The following is a 17,486-nucleotide window of genomic DNA, read 5'->3' as shown; positions in this document are numbered from 1 at the left end:
TTAATATGAATGTTCAACTTTTTATTCCAATCACTGCATCATATTGCTATTCTTAGCAAGCATAAAAGCACTCACAAACGACAAAAACCTTTCACGTATTTTTATTATTGGAACCTCTTTCATGTTTTTTTTAAGCACTCTTAAGGAAGTGTAACCATCTGTAATATTTGCATGACATATTAAAACCCCATGAGACTTTTAAATTAACTTTGCCTGCGTTTTATGTAGAGAAAAGTAGCAGTTTTAGATTCTGAACTTTGTTTTCAAACCAGTTTATATAACTGCCCATTGAAGACTTGCCCTAAAACTCTGGCACCTTGTCATTTGCATGTAGCTGAAAAAGCTTGTATTTTCTAATTTTGCATTTAATTGGTACAGGAAGATAACATAACATGAACATAACATGAATGAAGGAAGGAATGAAGGCAGAATGCATTAGTTTCACAAAATTCTGAGGGACTGCATGGAGCAAGTTAGTTTGTGAAGCAGACACCCTTTATTTCAAGCAGCCTTTGTCTGCCAGGTACAGACTCCCAGGACAACTTAGTGCGTAAAGGACTACTGAAATAATACACATTTGCAACCAGGTGAGATTTCCACACCCGCAGGCTCTAAAGAGCCTACTGCACAGTCAACCTTTTGCTTAGAATGCTTGGCGTCCATTTCACATGATGTGGCTTTTGCAAGTATTCTTTGGACAACTCTTGCATTCTGCAGGCAAGGCATTCATTGAAGTTCAGCACATTAGCAGTGGCTTTACATTTTATTTTCATTTTCAGTTAATTCAGAGTTGGAAGTTTCATCAGATTTAAGACGCTTAGGAGGTGGTGGATTTTGCAAGGGGTCTTCAGGTGGTGATGGCCTCTCTGAAATAATTAAGAAAATCATTATTTTTAGGTTTCAGGTTTTCAGAATTTTAAAACTACTGGAACAACAAGACAGTGGGTAAGATTCAACATAGCGTATGTTTGGTGCCCACTTGCACTATGTTGCTTCTCCTTCCTATCCGGAGTGTTTGGGGGACACCTGGGGCAGGTTGGGGGGGGGTGAAGCGGGGAGAAGAGAAACATGAAGTCCCGTTGTGCACGTGGATTTCTGCTGCGCAAGAAATTGCCGTTTCACAGTAATATCACACATTCTCCCCAATTTATGAAAATGGGCAGGGTACATTTACTGTGCCGCCCATGCCAACCCCCAGTGCAATCGTGAATTGTGGAGGCAAATACAGTTAAAGCAACACTCATTCGACACTTTTTGAAAAGCTATCAGAAGTAAGATATTTTACCATGTTGAACAGTTTCCGTGGAAGCAGTTGTAGAGATGGGATCGGAAGGCGATGAGTCTTGCGTGTCTGCATTTAGAGGGATTAAGGCAACTCTCCTAAAAGCAATTAAATATTTAAAAACTGAGAATGCTTGACATCGACACCCTTACACACATGCAGTTTTCTAGACTCCCACGTTCCTCATGCTATGTCTCTGTTTTTCTCTGGCTCCTTCCAACCCTCCCTTCCCTTGACTCCATGGCTAGAGCTCAGTCCTGTTAGAGATTCTACACTTAAATCTGCTTACCCATCTCTGCATTTCTTCCTTTGACATTTCCCTGTGTCTGTTTAAGAGTGTAAGACTCCTGGGATAGGGACCTCTCATACCTGTTCTTTATAAAGCACCATGTACATAGATGGTACTACAAATATAATGAAGTCTGAACAGAAGCTTCATTGAGGATCAGGCAATGCTTCCTGGCACTACATCTGCCAGAATTTCCTTTGTAAGGCTGTTTCATACCTACCAGAAGAGCCTGGTTGCATTAAGCTCACCTGGGTGCCTTGCTCCATGCTTGTAAGGTATTAAGGGTAACCCTCCTGGGTTGGTTTGCTTTTGAGCTTGATGGCTGCATAGGTTTCTTCTCTTCCAAAGAGGCCACTGGGGGCTTTCTAACCGCAATAGGTGTTGAGGGCAACTCTTTGCTGTTTATCAGAGTCTTGCATTGCACAGCTGGGCTGCCGGGATCCATGGTCTTATTAGGAGGAGTGCCATCCACTGGTTTTGGAACTGGGGAGATAACACTAGAAGACTGGCCCTTTTTCATTTTTTTCTCAGCTGTGCTGGGGGTCCCGGCACTTACAGCTGGCTTCTCTTTCAGGGGTATTCCAAGCTCATCTTCTTCAAAAGTCACAAAAGAACAATATCCATCCGTAGAAGAAATAGCAAGAAAGGATCCATCACTAGACCTGGCGTTTGTTTATGGAATTAAAAAGAAGTTTAAGTGCCTCAGTTGCATTTCAGTAATGGAAATATGAACATAAAGCATGTCTGGAGTGTAAATGACTTACATTTGACTTTGTGGAAATAACTTCTTCAGAGGCCCTGCTCTGGCTGCCCCCACCAACAACATGGGATGGGCAACTAACAGAGCCTTTTGGGAAGTGGTGCCCCTGTTATGGGACAGCCTTACAGTGGGGGTTTGCCCAGCACCCTCTTTGAGGCCTTTTCAGGGACAGATGAAGACTTTCAAATTGAGAACCACTGTCCTAAGTCTTATGGTCCACTCCTTAGTTTTGACACCTGCATTTTAATTGTTTTTTGTTTTCAGTTGTTTTATTTGTATCGTGATTATTTTGCATGGTATTTTAAATGTTGCATTTGTTTTGTGAACTGCCTAGAGAACTTATGTTATGGATTCGCCATATAAATCTGGCAGATAAAAGAAAAACAAATATGTGAATATAAATGGAGTGTGTGAGCTGGAGCCAGAGTTCACTGATCTCAGCCACAGCAATTTTGGTTATGACAATGAGACATTTTGGAGCTTCGGGTAATCACAGAGGTTATTGTCGCCAAGGCCCATGCCATAAATGACAAATCCCCAAATGCTACAAGCAGTCTGAAGTCCTGGGTTTGTATGAAAGGAAACAATTACCTATATGGAAAGGAAACAATTTCCTGTTGTTAAAGTTTAGATGGGCCATGCTACTGCTGAACAAAGGAACGGTTTTTGGAACAGTGCCGAAAGTTATTTTAGTGACCATGCCCAGAATGATGAGAAATAGAAGGCTTGCAGTAACATTTAAAATCAAGTTCACCATAGTTCCATAACGACATGACTTACTATACACAGGAAAGTTCAGATGTGTGAAAAAGTAATATTTTCTGCTTTACAGTAACATTCTGCCTTACTAAAGTTGCTCCTCGGGAAGAAAAATATTTACAAGGTGCTTGGTGGTGCTGAGAATGGAAGCTAAGATTAAAGAATCTTTACTATGTGGTCTTGGTCAGTATATCAAAAATATTCAAGTCAGCTGTGACAAGCAATCACAAGGGTCCTACATACTCTGAAGGAAGGCAGATAGCCAGGGACTGCAGGCCAGGAAGCACATATGCCATCAACTCCCAGTTGGCATTAATGGACTCTTCAGTCTTCATTTTTTGTGTGTTTTAGTTTTTAAATTGTATATTGCCTTGGGAGTCTTGGCAGAAAGGCATCATATAAATCCAATAAACAAACAAATTACCTACCACGAAATGTCACTAATAGTATGGTAATGTATATTAGATACATAACCAAAAGGAAAGGATTGCTCTGTGTCATAGAAGAGCACAGAATCTTCTGAAGCAACAGCAAAAACCATCCGGTAGGGTAGATTTATCAGACCAGTCTTCTTGGAAGCTTCTTCTGAAATGTGAAGAGAGTTTCAAAATAAATACCATTTGCCATTTCAGACCCTCAGCCTTCCACAACCATATCCTCTCCTGCAATTCAGGATGATGAAAGACATGGGTAGGCAAACTAAGGTTCGGGGGCCGGATCCAGCCCAATCGCCTTCTAAATCCAGCCCGCAGACAGTCTGGGAATCAGTGTGTTTTTACATGAGTAGAATGTGTCCTTTTATTTAAAATGTATCTCTAGGTTATTTGTGGGGCATAGGAATTCGTTCATACCCCCCTATATAGTCCAGCCCCCCACAAGGTCTGAGGGACAGTGGACTGGCTCCCTCCTGAAAAAGTTTGCTGACCCCCTGATGAAAGACATTGAGGACCTCTCTCCTGAATTCTACTGTAGAAATGGAAAATAAGAATGTTGCTTTTTAACAATGCGTTCTGCACATATGTAAGAATATGTACAACACATTCCCAAATGACTGCTACACTGCACTGATAAAATACACATTTAAAGGATGCATGCAGTTAATGTTCCTTGCACTTTCAGAATGGAGCACATGGGTTGGGAGAAAAGCTCTGGCTCCTAGCTGCTCTTATGCATACTTTTGGAAAAGTAATTGTTCAACATTTTCCCTCTCATTTTATGACAGTTGCTAGAAATGAATAACTTTTCTAACTCTTAAGGTTTTATTTGCAACCAAGGCACTGTTAAGAAAACATTATGTTGCAGTGATATGGACAAGGTGCAAAGGTTCTATCCTCGTGCAATTCAGTTTGAGGAACCTGGTATCTTTTATTAGGACATTCACCTGTTAACAAATACTAAAATGTTATTATCCTGTACAAAAATATTCTAACAGCATGTAAAAAATAAATTGAATCCTTACAAGAATAAGCAAACAGCATTTGTGATGCAATGCAACCCCAAATAACCATTAGAAAGCTAAGATGTTGAACAGCATACCCTTTAATACAGCCAGATTTAATATACTTCAAAATATCTACAATATATTCTCGAAAGGATTTACAATACCTTTGTTAAGTGAAGACCTGAGCTCAAAGTAGATTGGGCAGCAACGAACGGCTAAGGTTGCCTTTCCGGGACAAGGTAAATGAGCTATAGGCCTAATAAGAAGCAGTAGAGGATTTTTTTTTAGGAAATGGCATTTGCCATATGAATTTAAAATATGAATGAATATACATCCAGTAAGACCTTACCTTTTCAGATTTTTTCTGGAAAAAACGTAAGTAGTGTTTGTTACATTTTCTCCTGATTCCACACAGCCTGCTGAGAAAGTTAAAGTAGTGCCATCATGTTAGTTTTGCACATAAGCCTTAAGGCTATTACTTAACTAAAAAATCCCCAAACACTAACATAAACCAAACTTTAGGTTCTCTCCTATTGTTACTAAGCTTTCCAACAACTCACAGTGTGACTTCAACCTACAGGAATGCAGTTAGGGGCTCAGTATTAATGCCAAATGTGTGTTGCATATCATCAACTTGTAATCAATTTGCATTTTTTCTTTGGCTGCAAACGTACATGGTCTGTCTCCCCAAGTTTCTAGGGAGTAAGTACAGTGTACATTTTGCAGTATTCATCTTCTGCTTGCAGCCCACATTTCTGATGCAAAATCAGCAACAGGACAGTACATACTTGCACACAGACTTGTATGCAAACAGTATTAAATATGTGGGATATGTTAAATGTGGGTCACTAATGAGGCTGATTTTAGAGTGTTATTTGTATTAGCATCATAAAGGGGGTATGGACTAATTTTGGACATGGTACTCTCATCACAATACTGCAAAATTAGGAATGCCTCAAGTCAAATGAAACTGTCATCTTATAGAGGGCAATCTTGCAAAAATATTTGAAAAAATACAAGCAGCTTGTTTTGAAATGTTAGAAATGGTGCATAAGGTGGAAAAAGGAATGCAAACGATGAAAGCTGCAGTGAGACTTGCTTCTGAACAAAGAGTCACTTTCATTTTATACTAGATTTCTGTAAACATTAAACTCAAGTGTTTCATAACAAAGGCATAATAAATACAAACACACCACTACATTGCTATCTATAGCATCGTCCTATCAAAGATAATTGATATCAGCTTCATAACAGATACATAATAAAAAGCAGCTCAATATCAAAATAGCTCTATTATCTTTTCCTATTGGTAAGACACATCATTTAGGACAGGCACCCCCAAACTTGGCCCTCCAGCTGTTTTTGGACCACAACTCTCATCATTTAGGATTTAGGAGGAAGAAATGGCAGAACGAGCCATTTGCTCAGTCTCAGGTTTTGAACTGATAAAAGTTCTCTCTTCTGGTATGGCAGTCAAAACAGCACCAAACACACTTAGCATCAGGCTGCAAGTGCAGTAACGTACAGTGTAATTCTGTCTATGTCTACTTGGAAGTAAGTCCCATTAAGTTTAACTGGGCTTACTCCAAGGTAAGTGGGTATAGAATCACAGTGTTAATTTGGTGATCGACTCTGTGAGGGAATGAATGCAAGCAACGTGGATGCAGATATATTTTGCTAGAAAAGCTTTAATGAGAAACGCTACTGAGATTTGATCTCCTTGGCTCACTTAAAATAAAAAAGACTAGCTTTTTGCACCAACAATTTAATTTAAAGTGTTTTGGTTTTACATGTACAACGGAAAGACCAAAAAAAAACAAAAAAACCCAATGCCAGAAGGGTAATTATATTGGTTTTCCCAACATGATTCAAATGGGATAGGATTTCCAGTCTGGCAAGCGGTAAATGAAGACTTAAACAGTAGGGGAATGTGGCACTGGTACAAACATATGACAGATTGTAATATGGATACATGAAGAAAGAAGGGAAAACATGCAGCTGCACATACTGAATTACTTTTCTTTTAGTTCATTCCTAGTGTTTTCAAGGCAGAAATATTTTATTGGGTTGAAAAGCCTGCCACCATTTTTGGTTTATTATTTTTATAGGGGGTATTTGATTTAAATCCATTTATTTCAACTGATCTATTCCAAGTGTGACTAATGCTGGCCATCATCTTTATTTATTATTATTTTATTTATACCGTAATGGAAATATTACAAAATTCCTGGAGGAGAGAGAAGGCATGTGTTTGGTAATAAATTCTAATACATATGAGCGTTTTTTCACCACACGCCATTCTTTGCTGCAGGGCTGGATGAAGGAAATGAAATATCTGCACTTACCAGGAACAAGGAGCAGAGAGCCATCAGGTGTAAAAGTGAGCCTCCGAAAGAATGACTTCATGCTGTCATCATGAAACATTCGATAGCTTTTTACCTGAAGAATTTGACAACAATTAAACTTTGCGCCTCTGAAATTGAATTGCTTCCAAGGCGCGTTTCCCATTTTTCTCAATGGAATTTGCCGATAGCCCTTTGATCCTTGGTTTTTGGATGATTTGGAAGTCAAACAGTTTTCCAGAACAGATTATGTTCGAAAACCGAGGTTCCACTGTACATCCATTCAGTTCTTACAGATGTATCCAACAGTCACACTGAACCACTTCACAGAGTTCAAGGGATTGTGATTCTAGAAATACTCCCATATGCCTTGAACTATCATGGTAAAAATGAAGTCCACTTTATTTGCATAGCCATAGAAAACTAACTAGGCCTTACTTTTACGTAATCCTGGATTCATATATTAGTAAGCGCTGCTTCACACATTACAGTTTTCCAACATGAGGCTATCCTTGTGTAGAAAGCGGTTTACCACAATGTGAGAAGTGTTGGTGGAAAAGGCTTTTCATGGTACAAGTACAGTGGTACCTCGGGTTACATACACTTCGGGTTACAGACGCTTCAGGTTACAGACTCCGCTAACCCAGAAATAGTGCTTCAGGTTAAGAACTTTGCTTCAGGATGAGAACAGAAATCGTGCTCCAGTGGCGCAGCAGCAGCAGGAGGCCCCATTAGCTAAAGTGGTGCTTCAGGTTAAGAACAGTTTCAGGTTAAGAACGGACCTCCGGAACAAATTAAGTACTTAACACGAGGTACCACTGTATATTGATATTCTCTCTCTCTTTAGGTTTGAAGCCACCCTGAATGAAAGATGTACCATAGATCTTCCTTCATTAAAAAATACCTAACCTGCACCTTCCTTTGAGTAATGCTTTGGGGTGGGGAGGAATGAGGGAGCATTAGTTGGATGGGTCAGAATAAGAAAGGAAGTGCAACAGAAATAGTTCATATTTGCAGCATGCAAAGAGGAATAGGATCCTCACCTCCTCTCCCTTTCCAGTTTGCAGGGGGAGAGAAGGTTGAAGAAAACAGAATGAAGCACAGACAGACAGAATTTACCCTGTTGCTCTGATATTTGTATTTCCAGTGATAAGATAATGTTTATACCAATAACTTCTTTACAGGTTGTAAACCACTTTGAGGTTTTCTGCAATCAAGTGGCATATAAATTTTAGGAAGTAATAAAATAAAAATAAATAATAACTTCTTTAGACATGTAACCAGAGAGAAGATTCCCTCAACCCACCAAGAATTATGTTTTGAAACATCAGTTGTTTAAAAAAACAAAAAATTCTGACCTCTCCTTCAGATCCTCTGCCCGACGGCATTTTGGTAACGTTAAATGCCACTCTCTTAGTCTGCGTATTATATACTCTCAAAACCCTACATAAAAAGGAAAGCTGTTAATTACAAACAAAACACCCACCCTCTTTTATGTTCTGTATGATTAATATATATATATATATATATATATATATATATATATATGTATGTGTGTGTGTGTTAAAGGGTAGCAAGAAGACGACACTATAGCACTGGTCTTATTCTGAACAGTGGAAACAAGGCGATCCTACAGGACTAAGGGAAATAGGCATTTTAAAGCAACCAAATTCATTCCATTCAGGAAAGCTAGCATTTAAATAATGAACTATTCTAAACACTATAGGAAACAAAATATAAAAAGTAAAAGACATCAATGGAAATTTCTCTTCCCCAGCATTAATGACTTACCTATCACAACTAAGAGTTGCAATATACTGTCCTGCAGGGTCCCAGGTTACTCCTTGAACGTAACTTTTGTGTTCATTAAAAATAGAAACCTTTTGCCCTGGAAGTAATATTAACAGTGAATTGCTTTTTAAATGAGATGTCATATGATAACTAATGCAGAAATAATTTGGATCAATCATTCTCTTTGGTGTGGCTTGTACACAATGCTAAACCATTGTTTTACATGGAGGAGCTTCCATGAGCCCAAATGAAGTAGAAACTCAAAATTATGGCTACCTCTGAAATATTGTTTGCTTGGAAAACTGACACACACACAAATCAGAATAGACACTGATCTAATTTTAAAAGACTTTTAATAGGCCGTATTCCTTCCTCATAACAAGGCATTCCGCCTACAAATCTGTTTGAACCCCACAGTTTTACAAAAACAGCATTATTTTCTATCCAGTAGACAACTACCATGGTCATTATTTATCAACATGCTTAATCTTTATTGTGCTTATCCTAAAAGCCAACCTTCAAGTAGACAACCCTAAAGTAGTGTGAGACCATAGACCTGTTGAAGGCCACAGAGAATACAATAGCGCTCGATTACCTTAATAATGAATCAAACCATTCTTTTCATACCGGACAGGAATGTTACTAGCAGTTTGCCAAGATTTTCAGAGCATATTTCCCAGGTAAAGGTAAAGGGAACCCTGACCGTTAGGTCCAGTCGTGAATGACTCTGGGGTTGCAGCGCTCATCTCGCTTTACTGGCCAACAGAGCCAGCGTACAGCTTCCGGGTCATGTGGCCAGCATGACTAAGCCGCTTCTGGCGAACCAGAGCAGCACACGGAAAGGCAGTTTACCTTCCCACCGGAGCGGTACCTATTTATCTACTTGCACTTTGATGTGCTTTCGAACTGCTAGGTTGGGAGGAGCAGGGACTGAGCAACGGGAGCTCACCCCGTCGCGGGGATTCGAACCGCCGACCTTCTGATCGGCAAGCCCTAGGCTCTGTGGTTTAAACCATAGTGCCACCCGTGTCCCAGGTACAGCAGTCCTAAAGTCTAAAACTCTGGGAAAAACTCGAGAAGAAAGGATAGGTTTACATAAAAACAAAATCATAGCAATTACCTTTACTGACATCCCACATTATAGCTGTGTTGTCAACTGATGCAGATGCCATGAAGTTTCCATCAGGGGTCCAGCAAATATCATACACATCTTCCAAATGACCTCTGGAATTAAGCACATACACAGAGGGCAATGAAGTTATGGGCAACATACACTCACTTTTCTTTTACCCCCATATTGCATGGAGGGTGACATAAAATGATCCATGTCCCATCTTGTCCCAGCATTGCACTTCACAGCACCAAACTCTGTTCAGGAGGGTCCACCAACCCTCAGTGTGTGAGAGACAGAGGGAGGAGCAGAAGAGCAAGCAGAAGTGAAGAAACAGACACAGAAACTGGTAATCTTAATACATCTCTATCATCTATCTCTTTCATTCATTCATTTTCCATAAACTTACCAAACAGTTATGAATTAGAAACACAGAAAAGAAAAAAACTATATAAGATACAAGTATGCTGACTCCATGTATTTTTTTATTTTTGGGTTACTTTTTGGAATCTAGAAAGTCCTGAAGATAAACCACAAAGCTATAACTCCTAAAAATTAAAGGTTGCAGCTATAATAAACTATTTTTTTTTAAATGATGTGTGATATCGCCAGCAGCTGCTATTAAAACTGAATAGATCACTCAGTGAAACTTAACCAAAAGCAACAAATCTTACCTTAAAGTTTTAATTACTGTCCAGTTCTCCTTGTTTAGTTGGTTATCATCATCACCATCCTGAAATACTGTTGGCTCTTGCTCTTTGTTATCATTCAACTTCCACAACAAAATCGCAGCATCTGTGAAAATTAATCTCAATGAGAACATTTTTCACAACTTCATTCTCGCCGTCATTTTATCACAACAGCGCAGTATTATATAGTACACACTAGTAGCCATGATTAGGCTGCAAACCTGGGAGTAAGCTCCAATGAACACAACAGGGGTTACTTCTGAGTAGATATGCTTGGATTTCACTGGACAATATACAAAACATTTGCTTTTGTGTCCATTAATTAATTAATTAGTTAATTATCAGATCTTCACCCCACCTGTCCTCCCAAAGAAGCCTAAGGTGGCAAGCATCAAAGTGGTAGAACAAGGTTATTACATTTTAAAAAATGTATTCAAAACATTTAAAAACATCTGAAAATGTACAAAAGCATAAGGACATTTTTACCACAAGCAGCAGAGCTAAAAAAAAAATATAGCCAAATATTTTTGTGCTTCTGGACAAGGTGTTTGGTCTAAGACTGGGTAAACTGCCATTTCACACGAGTGAGTCAACTTATTATTGTGTTTTTTTCCATTTCAGTGAAATAGTTTTGAGGCTTTCAGTGTAATAATCACTGTGTTTCACCTGCCCAGTCTTCAAAACATTTTACATAATAGATGATCATATTTTTGGAAAAACTATGCACAACACTGTCAAAGAGGTTATAAATAATGTGGACAGTCTAAAATCTGATGAAAGTCATTTAAAAACCGAGCAAGATTTTTTTCGAGCTATACTGGAACAGATCAAAAACATGCAAGAATGTTTAAGAGGAGGTTGTGAATATTACTTTAGTTTATTGGTGTGTGTAGTGTTGTACTGTTGAACGAGGACCTGGGAGAGCAGGGTTCAAACCCCCTTGAGTCAGTCATCGTATCTTAGCCTGACCTACTTCACAGGGTAGTTGTGAGAATAAAATGGGGAGAGAACTATGAACACCAGCTTGAGCTCCTTGGAGGAAAGGTGGGATACAAATGTAATAAGACTTTCAACAATGTAAATTTCAACAATGTAAAGGATATAATTTGTATTACTGTAATATCCATTCTGTCTATATGATTCAGTACATTTGTTCTGTTAATAAAAACAGTATTTTTCTTTTTAAAAAATATCTAAGGTTCAGAATATCCACTTATCCATCTAATTTTGTGTTAATGGGTTATCTGAGGTGCTATTGTATGTGGTCCTTTGTAACGGAATATATAGTATTAAATTATATACATTATATTATTACAAATGACAAAATAATCAATTAAATGGGAAGAGTTCAGTATTGATTTAATACATACCATCTCCACCAGATGCTAGAATCTCACCATTGGGAGCAAAACGCACAACATTCACAGCTTTGGTATGGCGAGCTAAATTGGACAAGAATTCCACAATTGCTTTCCCATCTGGTCCCTTTTCTACTTTCCATATCTAGTTATGAAATATTATAGTCAGAGACAGTAAACAATCATATCCCAAAACCTCATGAAATTTCATGAACATGAATTTCACTGATTTTTGAGAGACATACATACTCATCATAAAAGAGAACATAAATGTCAAGATAACTAAAAAGATACTTAACTTTTGACAACTCATTTTATAATACAAACAGTCCTCTTTCAAACCCGAACCTCATATATAATATCCATTGACACATTTATAGTGATCTCATATAATTTAGCTACAATTATTTTCATACCTGTAAAATTAAACACAACATACTACAAAGAAACTTTATAATATTTATTTTTCATTCATTCATTCCTTTTCTATACCACCCTTCATCCAAAGATTACGGGACAGTTTACAATATAAAAACACAAAAATATATACCGTAATGACAAACAAAAACAATACTCTCTGCCCCCCATTTAAAAGGCCATAGATTGTTTAATTAATAATAATAGTAATAATAATAATTTTTATTTATACCCTGCCCTCCCCAGCCAAGGCCGGGCTCAGAGCGGCTTACAAGCGATTAATTAGCCAATTTAGTTACTCAAAAAGCTTTGCCGGACAGCACAATAAGGATGCAATGGAGGCAGCAAAGTGTGGCTTCCTTGCCGCCTTCATGGCTACTACTTAGGCTCACTGATGAGCCCTAACCAGTGTTCAACTGGAGTTCTCCTCTCCTCTCCCTCAATTAAAACAACAACAAAACTCCCACACAAATGTTAAAAAATTAAACAGTTAAAACAATTGTAGCATTAGCCCTGTCTCTGTGTTGTAGCCAGGAGATGTAGATCAAGATTTGTTTACAGAAATAAGGAGAGTTACGCTGCTCTTGCCCCCTACAAACATAAATGTTTCTCTCTTGTTACATTTGCACAAATATAGAAGATTTAGCAGTATCCCATAGATTAATGTTTGTGACTCACACGAACAGCAGTGTCCACTCCAGCAGAAGCCAATCTATTGATTTTTCCATCAGTGCCATGTTGAAAGTCTAAGCTGTACACTGGTTCTTTATTGTGCCATGCAATTTCACAAGTGAATACTTTCATCCTTTTCAAAGCAAACACAGACATTTTGACTTTCACAGCAATGAAACTCAAAAGTGATGCACTGTTCCATGTGATAATGAACTGAGCAGTTTTCACAGGCACGGGAATACAATTTTTCATAGTAGTAATATATTATCTTATCTTATATTGTTTAATTCAGTTGTAAGTTATTGTAGCACGTTGCACAAGATGCATTTTAAAAAAATACAGTGATTATAGACATGGATTGTCACTCCTGTTCTTTCCTTCCCATATGTATATATACTATTAAGGCAGTTGCCCTCCCCAGGGAGGCTCACCTGGTGCGTTTTACATACCTTTAGGTGCTGGGCAAAATCATTCCTCTTCGCCCAGGCCTTTGGCTAATTGAACAAACATTGGCCTTTTAAACTGGAAGTGGGGTGGGTGGGTGGCATTGTTTTTGTGCTTGTTATGTATCCCTGTGTTTTTATATTGTAAACTGCCCTCTGATGCCCTTTGGTATAGAAATTTAAATAATACTAATAGCTAGAAAAGTAAAGAAAATATAGTGGGACAAAGAAAATAACTACTTCCCATGGAGCTTTACTGATGAGCAGCAAAACAAGTTATTTGTTTCCAAAGGCATTCAGTTTGTGGGTGTTTGTTAACAAGAGCACTCCTTACTGCTAATGGGTTAAGCATCAAAGCTCCTTCTGTGAGAGTGGAGATTAATAATAATAATAATAATAATGCCAGCACTTTCCCAATGATGTACTTCAAAGCACATCGCAAACATCATCTGGTCTCAATACATTATAATCCTGGAAGGCAGGCAAGTGCATGTCTCATAGACAGTTGCTGCGGGGCGGCAGGGCTGGTTAATGGCACACAGCCTTGCTAGAACTGCCTCACCTTCTCATGGCTGGGCTGATTTCAGCCCATTCTCTTAACCTCCACACTACCCGTCCTGGACCACATAACTCAATGGCATCCACCTCCCCCTGCAGTGTAGGCACCCTCCCCTGACCCATAACGCCAGGTGACGTTGCATCACCTGCGCAGACACCTTGACATGCACGCCCGTCTTTATGATATACCGCAGGGAAGGCGGTGAGCATCACTCAAGGGACCTGGAGGACCCTAGTTATCGCCCTACACGCCAAACGCCTTTGCTTCCGTAGAAAGTCTCGGCGGGGGGCGGGGGGGGGGAGGAAGGCAGAAGGAGAGAGGGGCCCCGCTGCCCGTTTCCGTACAGCTTCCACCCAAGAGTCTCCCCTCCCCCTCCTTCGCCTGGCTCTTTCCCCACGTACCTGCAAGAAGGACCGGGAGAGCCACCCCGGACTGCGCGGGCAGAAAGTTCGCCAGAAACTCAAACCCCGGTTCCCGGTTCCCGCGCTCGCGCCTGCGCAGTCGAGGCTCCCGAGGTTCTGGAAGGAGGAGCCGGGGAAAAAAGGCGCCACCTCTGAGGAAAGCGCCGCCCCCGCTTCTTCCTTACTGCTCCTTTCCTTGCTTGCTCCCCGCCCGTTGTTTCTTGTTCCCTTTTGGCAGGGGCTTTGGAGGATTGCAAGAGGCGCTTTGCTCTCATTTAAAGTGCTCATTTAAATTTAAAGTCTCATTTAAGGTGTGCATGCACAGGAAAGCTCATACCAATAACAAACTTAGTTGGTCTCCAAGGTGCTGCTGGAAGGAATTTTTAAATTTTGTTTCTACTACGGCAGACCAACACGGCTACCTGCCTGTAACTTAAAGTGCTGCTGTGATCGGCAAAAGGGTTCCTTCGAGCGACAGTCGCTTTCTAAAAAGATATGGTGAAACATAGGTCGCAAGGCGAGTTAACTATGCGCTGCGTCTCCATGTCAACTTAAGACAACTAGAAGAGATCCTAAAAATCTTTACATCTTTCAAAGCTTAAGTCTGGCGAAAGCTGGAATGCTTTTAGACGGGGCAATTGGAATAATATCTATTATTTATTATTGATGTAACCCCCCAACATGTATTTTCTATAGTTTTTACCTCTTGTCTTCAGTTCGTTTTATTTTTATTGCTATGGCTAGTGGCTGAGGCAAATAAAGATTTTTCTGATTGGCAATGGGCGTGGCCAAGGGGAGAGGGAGTTGCCGCTGCCCCCCCATCAATAAAAATCAACAAGAATACATAGCTAAGGTTCTGCCCCCCATAACAAAAGGCCTGCCCCCCCAAAAAAATCCTGGGTAAGCCCATGAGTCTGGCCACCAACATTTCAAGGATCTCACAATGCTTATCCCTACCTACTATTAGCCCAAGCACATATATCTGAATAGAATGTCATAGTTCAGACTTTGGTCACTCAATAGGGAGTTTTATTGGGCTGCTCCACATCTCGAGCGCCACTTCCAGATGGCCTTTTCTTTGTGCGTGCATCCCAATTTGTTTGCAGGTAGATCGAGACATAAGCTATATACGGAAAACTTATTCTGATTTAATTAAAAGTAGATGGAAGCTGTACGTTGGCTCCCTCGGCCAATAAAGCGAGATGAACGCCACAACCCCCAGAGTCGGTCGCGACTGGACCTAATGGTCAGGGGTCCCTTTACCTTTAGATAAGTCAAAACTGATGTTATGCCACCTCTCACTGCATCTCCCTGTCACTATATTTCTTGCTAGGGGTGCCAACTTGAATAAAATATTGGGGGAGGGGAAGAAACCCCACCCCACATAACCAGCCACAAGATGACCCTCACACACACTATTTGAATGACAATGGACGAAGGAATTGAGGGGATGCTCATCAAATTTGCAGATGACAGCAAACTGGGAGGGTAGCTAATGCCACCGAAGACAGAATCAGGATTCAAAATGATGAAAGATTGGAGAAATGGGCCGAAACCAACAAAATGAATTTCAGCAGGGACAAATGTAAGGTTCTGCACTTAGGAAGAACCAGCTGCACAAATATAAGATGGGGGACACCTGGCTTACTAGCAGCACATGTGAAAAGGATCCAGGTGTCTTAGTGGGCCACAAGCATAACATGAGTGAACAGTGTGATGCAGCAGCATAAAAAGCTAATGCTATTCTAGGCTGCATCAACAGAAGTACAGTATAGTGTCCAGATCAAGGGAAGTTATAGTACCACACTGTTCTTCCTTGGTCAAGCTGCACCTGGAGTACTGTGTCCAATTCTGGGTACCCCAATGTAAGAAGCATGCTGACAAGCTGGAATGTGCGCAGATGAGAGCAACCAAGATGATCATGGGTCTAGAAACCAAGCCTTGTGAGGAACGGTTGAAGGAGCTGCATATGATTAACCCGGAGGACACCAAGAGGTGGTTTGTGAGATGGGCGTGCATAGAGCACCACTGAGAAGATAGATTTGCAGTTCCAGAACTGAGCTAACAAGTCATTTGGTGCAAAAATCCACTTCTGATTCTCCCCTCCAAATATTTTTGTTTCCTTGACCAGCCTAATTGAGCTTTTTCATTAATATATGGAAAAGCTTGCTGATCAACTGTAAATCACCCAGAGATGTACCAGTAAATCTCATTCTATCATCTAGCAGCCCTGATGTAATGGATGGGGAGGCATAGGAAGTTAACTTGTAATGACAGCTCATTATTTCTCTCTGGTGGGGCAGTTTTCAACTTGTCAAGAACTGTAACCCTTCCCCACCCCAACTTAATAGAGTTTACAGTGAGAAAGATAAGAGACTTCTCCATCTGTCCAAAGCCCGCTGTTAGACTTGCCTCTATTGTAGTCTAAGCAATAGCCAACTCCCATTCCCCAAACTAAGATCACCCTCAACAATAGATCAGTTGGTAGAGCATGAGACCCCTCATCTCAGGGTTGTGGGTTTGAGCCCCATTTTTGGGCAGATTCCTGAATTGCAGGGGGTTTAAAATCAAAGGAACTGAGAGTCCTAAAAACCTCTCTTAGGAATCAAAGAAAAGGATATAATGCGTAAGTATAGTTTTCACACACACACTTTTAAATCAGATGCATATACCAGAAAGGAATTGGATGTGAATTTGACATCAGTCGAAACACCCAGGTATCCACATGTAATTCGGCTGGAAGGCTAAAATTAATGTGAATTGAACTGCTCCACATGCCTAAGAGAACAGGAGTTCCTCAGGACTAGCCCTACAAACTATAGACAGAATGCTGTTGAAATATCAATTGAGTTTCATCATAAGTTCTTGACAAGGTGCGAGGGTCTGCTATCCCATGAGGTAAAGCCAGAAGTCCTGACAGTTAAATACAAATTACTGGATTGCACCTCAAGTTAACTTGCTGGATTATGGAGATAAGTATTTAGTTTGCTAAGCTGAGAAACAACTACACAATTTTAAGTACTTATGTGGGAGTAAGGCCCAATGAATTTAGTAGGACTTACCAATGAGTAGGCGTGATTAGGACTGTGCTGTAAATGCTCATAATTAGAAGGAAACAAAAAGGCAGGTTTTTTTTAATAGGGAACCATTTGCCCAGATACAGAATTCTTCT

At 40.0% G+C, this 17,486-nt stretch overlaps 1 protein-coding gene across 2 annotated transcripts; it reads right to left on the bottom strand.

Moving 5' to 3' along the window:
- CHAF1B (chromatin assembly factor 1 subunit B) lies at positions 1–14,435 on the bottom strand. 2 transcript variants are annotated; one of them, XM_053386686.1, is made up of 14 exons: positions 14,315–14,435; positions 12,918–13,044; positions 11,835–11,967; positions 10,450–10,570; positions 9,785–9,888; positions 8,665–8,761; positions 8,232–8,316; positions 6,877–6,970; positions 4,881–4,950; positions 4,696–4,787; positions 3,519–3,675; positions 1,820–2,233; positions 1,286–1,380; positions 1–866 (listed from the first exon to the last, which is right to left on the bottom strand). In XM_053386686.1, exons 2-14 carry the CDS (start codon positions 13,041–13,043, stop codon positions 757–759), a joined length of 1,698 nt encoding a protein of 565 aa, XP_053242661.1. In that variant the 5' UTR covers position 13,044; positions 14,315–14,435; the 3' UTR covers positions 1–756. The 2 variants fall into 2 exon arrangements, with proteins under 2 accessions (XP_053242661.1, XP_053242662.1); XM_053386687.1 differs by lacking the exon at positions 14,315–14,435 and adding an exon at positions 13,361–13,454.
- Positions 14,436–17,486: the final 3,051 nt, after the last annotated feature.

Source organism: Podarcis raffonei, chromosome 4, assembly GCF_027172205.1.
Source record: "Podarcis raffonei isolate rPodRaf1 chromosome 4, rPodRaf1.pri, whole genome shotgun sequence".
In the NCBI taxonomy this organism is placed as follows: Eukaryota; Metazoa; Chordata; class Lepidosauria; order Squamata; family Lacertidae; genus Podarcis; species Podarcis raffonei.
The sequence above is the reverse complement of the archived record's forward strand: the minus strand, read 5'-3'. Positions and strand labels throughout refer to the sequence as shown.